General features: G+C 45.4%; 1 protein-coding gene across 2 annotated transcripts; it reads right to left on the bottom strand.

Annotated features, from left to right (window-relative positions):
* Positions 1-248: 248 nt before the first annotated feature.
* On the bottom strand, positions 249-7,153 carry eapp (e2f-associated phosphoprotein). 2 transcript variants are annotated; one of them, XM_030044135.1, is made up of 6 exons: positions 7,011-7,153; positions 3,297-3,478; positions 2,523-2,627; positions 2,070-2,184; positions 1,623-1,751; positions 249-1,205 (listed from the first exon to the last, which is right to left on the bottom strand). In XM_030044135.1, exons 1-6 carry the CDS (start codon positions 7,088-7,090, stop codon positions 893-895), a joined length of 924 nt encoding a protein of 307 aa, XP_029899995.1. In that variant the 5' UTR covers positions 7,091-7,153; the 3' UTR covers positions 249-892. The 2 variants fall into 2 exon arrangements, with proteins under 2 accessions (XP_029899995.1, XP_029899994.1); XM_030044134.1 differs by having other exon boundaries at positions 2,523-2,630.
* Positions 7,154-7,935: the final 782 nt, after the last annotated feature.

Raw genomic sequence — 7,935 nt, forward strand, 5'->3', positions numbered from 1 at the left:
CAGGATTTTTCAAAGCCCTGTGTAAATGTTTGCCGTCTCAAACTGACTCAAAATGGACCAAAGTGGACAGATTTCTCAAAATTCGGTGAAACCGGCGGCTCAAGTTACACGTAGTCGCCACCTTGTTGCATCAGCGTGAGCCGGGGAGAACATATGAACATGAACGTACGCTCAGCCGAACTGTACAGTTTTCTGGGATCTCGCCGATATTTCCAGCACATTTGATCAGTTCCCAAAAATTCCAGGTGTTTTTTTTTTTCTTTTTCATGACTGGAAAATGAGTCTATAAATTTACAGGTTCTCCAAGTTGTGTGACTGATGGCAAACCGGTCTGCCAGTATCAACCCACCGCCGGTATCCCAGTATCACCGCCACCATGAAAAGTTTAGACTTTGCTTTGTCCTGCACTGTAAAAAAAAAAAAAAAAAAAAAAAAAAAAAAAAGCCATCCTAACAAGTCATGCAGTCTCCTGTTCAAATCTCGCCAAATCTTGTATTTCTCTTCAAATAAGGAAAACCCACGTTTCAAGTGCAGTTTCACTTTTTTTGGGAACAGGTCTAAATGTGTTGAAACAAGGCAGAATAAGGCAGATCAGCCCACAAAGATCAAGAAAATGACACTTGATTTAAAAAAAAAAAATAAATAAAAAAATCTGGAAACAAGTGAGATTATCTCCTCCCCCTTGAAGAAAAATGAGATCTGAACTCTGAGGATGAGACTGAATGACTAGGAAACACACCGTGTGATCACCAAACTCCAAAAATAAAAATGCTAAAGATCTCTAGGAGCCGGAGCGCCGGTCTGATCCGAGGCTGGCGGCCGCCGCGGAGAGAGAGACAGAAACACGCGGCAGGAGGAAGACGAGGCCACGAGCCGGGGGTCCGTGTGTTTGTCAGCAGTGGCTGGCCAGGATGTTGAAGAAGTGATAAACTTCGTCTTTGTCCAGGACGGCAACCTCGGTGCTGCACTCGCTGCACTGCACCGGGTGGTACAGCTCGTCCCCGTCCACGCCGCGGGGCGCCGGCTCGGGTGCCGCGTCCGCCGCCGCCGCTGCTGTCTCTGTCGTCTGTTTGGGCGTCCTCCTCCTCTTCTTCCTGCTCCGCTGCTGCCTGTCGCTCGGGGTTTTGTAGCGTAAAACCTCGTCTCTCTTCACCGTGCAGTTCATGACGAACATGGCTCGGTACTGCGTCCGGTACTTCTCGTGCCTGAGTGGAAAACACAAGATTTAAAAGGGTTTAACTGCAAGACACAGTACAATAATCATAATAATAGTAATGATAATAATCTTTAATTATGTAGCACCTTTAAAACATAATTTACAGAGAGCTCTAACAGACAGAGCAAAAGCAGATTGATCAAAAGGCAAAATAACAACATAAAGCCAAACAAGAGCAAAACAGTTTAAATCAATATAACACAGGTAAAAAAAAAAAAATGCAAAAAAAAAGCAATAATAAATAATAAAAATTAAATTAAATGCAAAGATAATTAAAAGACAAATAAAATAAATAATATGTAAATAAAAAAATATAAACATACAAATAAATGAGTGGATAAAATAGAAAAGAAAAAGGAAAAGAAAATACCAAAAATAAAATAAAACAAAACACAGGTGCGGTCACCTCTGGCAGTCCAGGCAGAGCGTGATCATGCAGGCGGGACAGTTCAGAACGGCGTCGCTGCTCGGTAAACCTCGGGGCTGACCGGGTCGCGAGCCCAACGCCGCCGGGCGCCGGCGGCTGCAGCTGTGCCTGCACACGGAGACACAGGCAGGCTGCAGTGTTACAACACAAGGGATTAATCTGTGATTATACAACAGATTATACAGCCAGTGGCACAATCTGACTGGACGAGAGGTGAGCGCTGATACTCAACATGTTTTACTGGTGAGTATCACTCCGCTTCACCAGAGCCCAGTAATGACCGACGGACGCCACACTGCCGATTTCGATTTTGTGTTTTACAGTCGTTATTTGATGGAAGCTGTTTGTAGAACTCAATGTTATCAGGATGTGAACGGAGACAGGGGAGAGAATCTTAGCATCTTAGTGACTGAGGATGAATCTTACGCTGCCCGCCTGGCGTCCACCCAGGCCTGGTCCCGGTCGTCCTCGTCGGGGTCGTACAGCAGCTCGTCATTGGTCGGGATCATCCGCTGTCTCCGCCTCCGGCCCGTGGAGCTGCCTGAGGAGGCGAGAGGACAAACATGCTTACAGACCGCTGTGACGAAACGAGAGAGCAAAACTCACTGAGGGAAAACAGTGAAGATTCATGCAAATACAGTGTAAACATTTTATAGTTTGATTAGAAGAGAGAGGGAAACAAAAAGTTTAGCATCCTCCACCAGCGGGACGGGGCGTTTAACATAATACAGATAATCCACAATGTTCTGATGCTTTCCAGCAGCTGGAGAAGAGCTGCAGCATAAAATAAATCAGTGTGAGCAGTGACTTCTGCAGAATCCAACTGCAGCTCAACGGCTACAACAGAATCATCAAAGATCTTAAAAGACGAGTCCTCACTCGGCGTGTCCTCCTCCTCCGAGTCGGAGTCAAAGTAAATTTTGTCGTACATCTGAGGTTGAGGAAGTCCGGCGACGGCGGCGCTGCTGCTGCTTCCGGAGTTTTCTGCTGGAGAGCAAACACACAGGATCAACACGGACTCACGTGCCTTCACAGCACAGAGCACAGCAGCCCACTGAACCACATCACCAGGAAATAGGCCTCTCATGGTCAGGTAATTATTATTATTAATAATATTTTTTGTTTTAAAGAATCGATGAATCATTTTGTGTACAAAGAGTGAAATATGAAGCTGGCCTCATGAAAAGTGATCAGAGCCCAAAGTGATGCCTTCAAATGTCTTCCTTAGTCTGTAAGTACTGATTTTATAAAGATATGGATGGAGCATGTTGGTGATCTTAGTGAAGCTGAATCAGGCAACGATTTTGGTGTTTTTGCCTTTAAAATAACAAGCGATGAAATGATTAATGTAATTAACATCAATCAACTTACTGCAAACTGAGTAATTCATTAGTCATATTAATCATATTGACACTAAACAGCCATATTGAAACCACGGAGGGCCGTACTGGCATCATGCTGAGTGAAACTACTTTGCAATTCAGCACTACATTGCTATGGCTTTTGCTAATGTGCACAATATAATGTCAATATACTGTTTAATGTTAATGTTAACAAACATCCTGTCTGAAACGCAGAACTGAAACATGTGAGAAAGGAAATGAAGCAGAGTTCAAACTGCTCCTTTGTCTGGGAGGGCCTCCTCTCCCCTACCTGCCGGCAGCGGCCCCCACGTTCCCTCCATGGTCCTCATGGTGGAGCTGAGCTCCGCCTCCATCTCCTTCTCAAACTCATCGCCGCTGGACGACTCGCTCTCGCCCGTCAGATACTCTCTGATCAGCTTCCTCTTCTGGTCTGGAGTCCCGTTCAGCAGAATGTCCAGCTCATCCTCCGAGCTGAGAGAGAGAGAGAGAGAGAAAGAGAGAGAGGGAGAGATTCTGTTTTGTCCGTTTATATTCTGCTTTATCTTCAAGCCGGGAGTCCAGAGCAGTCAAGTGTCTGACCCTGCGATGTGTCACACTCTTTTGTATCGAGACGATTCCACACCAAACTCAAAAATCCTCATGTTCAGGTTCAGGTTCAAGATCTTTGCTGTCATTGTGCAACGAAACTGCAGTCGCCAGCCTCAGACGGTGCATTTATACCTTTAAGACACTCTCACTTACAGTGGAGGAAATAATTATTTGATCCCTTGCCGATTTTGTAAGTTTGCCTATTTACAAAGAAATGAACACTAACACTAACACTAATTTTACTGGTAGGTTTATTCCAACAGTGAGAGATAGAATATCAAAAAGAAAATCCAGAAAATCACATTATATAAAAGATATAAACTGATTTGCATTTCACTGAGTTAAATAAGTATTTGATCCCCTAGCAACCATTAAGAATTCTGGCTCCCACACACCTATTAGATACTCAACTAATAATAGATACTAATCTCAACTTGTTACCTGCATAAAAGACACCTGTCTCAACTTGTCACCTGTATATAAGACAGCTGTTCACAGAATCAATCAATCAGACTCCAACCTCTCCATCATGGGCAAGACCAAAGAGCTGTCTAAGGATGTCAGGGACCAGATTATAGACCTGCACAAGGCCGGAAAGTGCTACAAGACCATAAGCAAGAAGCTGGGTGAGAAGGAGACAACTGCTGGTGCAATTATTCGAAAATGGAAGAAACACAAAATGACCATCAGTTGACCTCGATCTGGGGCTCCACGCAAGATCTCACCTTGTGGGGTATCAATAATCATGAGAAAGGTGAGAAATCAGCCTACAACTGCACTGATCTTAATGATCTCAAGGCAGCTGGGACCATGGTCACCAAGAAAATCATTAGTAACACACTATGCTGTAATGGATTAAAATCCTGCAGTGCCCGCAAGGTCCCCCTGCTCAAGAAGGCACATGTACAGGCCCGTCTGAAGTTTGCCAGTGAACACCTGAATGATTCAGAGAATGCTTGGGAGAAGGTGCTGTGGTCAGATGAGACCACAATTGAGCTCTTTAGCATCAACTCAACTCGCCGTGTTTGGAGGAAGAGAAATGCTGATTATGACCCCAAGAACACCATCCCCACCATCAAGCATGGAGATGGAAACATGATGCTTTGGGGGTGTTTCTCTGCCAAGGGGACAGGACGACTTCACCGCATCGACAGGAGGATGGACAGGGCCATGTACCGCAAAATCCTGAGTGACAACCTCCTTCCCTCCGCCAGGACACTGAAAATGGGTTGTGGATGGGTCTTCCAGCACGACAATGACCCAAAACATACGGCCAAGGCAACAAAGGAGTGGCTCAAGAAGAAGTACATTAAGGTCACGGAGTGGCCTAGCCAGTCTCCAGACCTTAATCCCATAGAAAATCTGTGGAGGGAGCTGAAGCTTCAAGTTGCCACATGACAGCCTTGAAACCTTAAGGATTTGGAGATGATCTACAAAGAGGAGTGGACCAAAATTCTTCCTGATGTGTGTGTATACCTGGTGATCAACTACAAAAAATGTCTGACCTCTTCACTTGCCAACAAGGGTTTTGCCACCAAGTACTACATCATGTTTTGCTAGGGGATCAAATACTTATTTCACTCAATGAAATGCAAATCAGTTTATGTCTTTTATATTAAGTGATTTTTTGGATTTTCTTTTTGGTATTCTATCTCTCACTGTTAGAATAAACCTACCGTTAAAATTATAGAGTGTTCATTTCTTTGTCAGTAGGCAAACTTACAAAATCGGCAAGGGATCAAATAATTATTTCCTCCACTGTATTTACAGAGTAAAAATAAGTAACATAAAATGATGGAATCTATAATTAACAACAAGTGTGTGCACATCTGCAGAAAGGCTTCACATTATCACTGCACATAAACTAAACAGGAGTACTGACTGTGTGCGGAGGGCTCTGGAGCAGCTGCTGCACCAGGCTGCCAGGCTGCCAGACTGCACCAGACTGCACCAGGCTGCACCATGCTGCACCAGGCTGCACCAGGCTGCCAGACTGCACCATGCTGCACCAGGCTGCACCAGGCTGCACCAGGCTGCCAGACTGCACCAGGCTGCCAGACTGCACCATGCTGCACCAGGCTGCACCATGCTGCACCAGGCTGCACCATGCTGCACCAGGCTGCACCATGCTGCACCAGGCTGCACCAGGCTGCCAGACTGCACCATGCTGCACCAGGCTGCACCATGCTGCACCAGGCTGCACCATGCTGCACCAGGCTGCACCATGCTGCACCAGGCTGCACCAGGCTGCACCAGGCTGCCAGACTGCACCATGCTGCAGCAGGCTGCCAGACTGCCAGGCTGCACCAGGCTGCCATGCTGCACCAGGCTGCCATGCTGCACCAGGCTGCCAGGCTAAACCAGGCTAAACCATGCTGCACCAGGATGCCAGACTGCAGCAGGCTGCCAGGCTGCCAGACTGCAGCAGGCTGCCAGGCTGCCAGACTGCAGCAGGCTGCCAGACTGCAGCAGGCTGCCAGGCTGCCAGACTGCAGCAGGCTGCCAGACTGCAGCAGGCTGCCAGGCTGCCAGACTGCAGCAGGCTGCCAGACTGCAGCAGGCTGCCAGGCTGCCAGACTGCAGCAGGCTGCAGCAGGCTGCCAGGCTCTCTGTGCTGCATGTGGCCTTTTCAAGCTGCCTCGCTCCTCAGCAGACACACATCTGTCTTCCAGAGGTCGACTGATTAAACCAATCCACCGCAGGACGAGGAGGTAAAGAAGATGAAATCTTTTGTCCAAAGACACGCCCAAACATTTGTTTTCTTCTTCTGTGCTTTTGTTACAGAACATTTTACTGTACAACAATGTTATAACTTATTCCCCTGATAGTGTGTTATGTACAAAATGCACATCCATACTTTACACATCTGGATACCTGTATCTGTGTGTGTGTGTGTGTGTGTGTGTGTGTTTACCACACATATGACAAAACTGTATTGCAAGCTGCTGCCCTGCACAGAGAAAAAGCCAAAGCAACGAGTGTTTTTCATTTCAAAAACCTTATTAAAACGTATTTAAACAAAGTGACTTATTTCTGCTGTTGGTTTGAAGTTTTTCAACAGTGTTTTGCTGCTTTGCTGTGAGGTTTTGTGGTTAGTTTGTGGTTAAGAAATGGCTCATTTCAAAGAGAGCACCTAAGCAACCAGAAAATTACTGTAATAGCTTTAATATTTCACCCTGCATTCCTTTAATCCAATTCAAACAGCACATCCATCCTTTGTTTACTTATATTCATTACCGCGCTCGGCTCCAGTGTGTTTAAAAGAAGAAAATGTGATTATAATAAAGGATGTGGCTGAGAGAGAGATGCTTGTTTACATGTTAGCATGCGACCGGCTAGCCGCTCGTTAGCCGCACGATGCTAAAGCTAAATCCCTTTTTAAAAAATACTTTACGGACAGTTTTAGTTCGTGTACCTGCTGACAGCTCTCTCCTCGTCGCTGGGCTCCTCGATCTCATACGAGTCAAACTCCTCTGTTTTATTCGGCCTGTTCATTTTTAGCTCCTGAAGCAGGCTAGCTAACAGCAGACTGCTGCGGCATCAACATGCAATGATAGAACTGCGTTGTTGCTTCCGCTTCCGGTGCACAGGGCGCGGTCAGTCAACAAATAAAAATAAAAATAAAAATAAATACAATAAAAATAAAAATGAAACTTCAAAATAAAAGATACAAGATACAAATAAAAATAAATAAAAAATACTATATTTTTTAAAAATACAAAATAAAATAAGAACAAAAAATACTTTTTTTTATTATTATTGCTCAAGCACTATTTTGAAGACAAGGCTCGTATTGTCAAAGCATGACACAGGAGTCACAACCACACACACAAGTAGTAGAACATCTCAGGTGTTTGGTACCCATCAAGGACTTGGGAGCCCATCAGGGACCCCTGCCCTGGACCCCCTTTAAGGACCTTAAAGAACAATGGAACCCCTTCAAAGACTCCTGGAACCTCCCAGGGAACCCTGGAAGCAAGACACTCACTGACACCTGGAACCCCTTCAAGGACCTTCAAAAAAAGGAGATACTTCATTCAAAACTATACAGTAATTTACAAAAGCCCAGTTTATGAAAACATTTATTTCTGTCCACATTGTAAAAATCAGTCAATACATCCATGAATTTCCAAAGGTTGCATTTTGCCCTGAAAATCAGAGCAGTGAGTGGAAAACAGAATGTGGAACGTAGAACATGCATCAGCTCTTCGGCCGGCCGGACCCGGCCGTGGCACTTCGTCCACGTCACAGGCCATGCTCTCTAACAGGACAGTGAGGGAAGAATCCTCTAGAGTTCATCTTTGCACAGAACTTGCATCGGTTTGGTTGCAGACATTCAA

This window comes from Myripristis murdjan, chromosome 22, assembly GCF_902150065.1.
Source record: "Myripristis murdjan chromosome 22, fMyrMur1.1, whole genome shotgun sequence".
In the NCBI taxonomy this organism is placed as follows: Eukaryota; Metazoa; Chordata; class Actinopteri; order Holocentriformes; family Holocentridae; genus Myripristis; species Myripristis murdjan.

Excerpts from the sequence above, each read along its gene's own strand:
- eapp (XM_030044134.1), bottom strand. The coding sequence starts at position 7,090 with ATGAACAGGCCGAATAAAACAGAGGAGTTTGACTCGTATGAGATCGAG. Across the intron at positions 3,479-7,010 it reads GAGGAGAGAGCTGTCAGCAG|CTCGGAGGATGAGCTGGACA; the intron begins GTACACGAACTA and ends TCTCTCTCTCAG. Across the intron at positions 2,631-3,296 it reads GTGGGGGCCGCTGCCGGCAG|CAGAAAACTCCGGAAGCAGC; the intron begins GTAGGGGAGAGG and ends TTTGCTCTCCAG.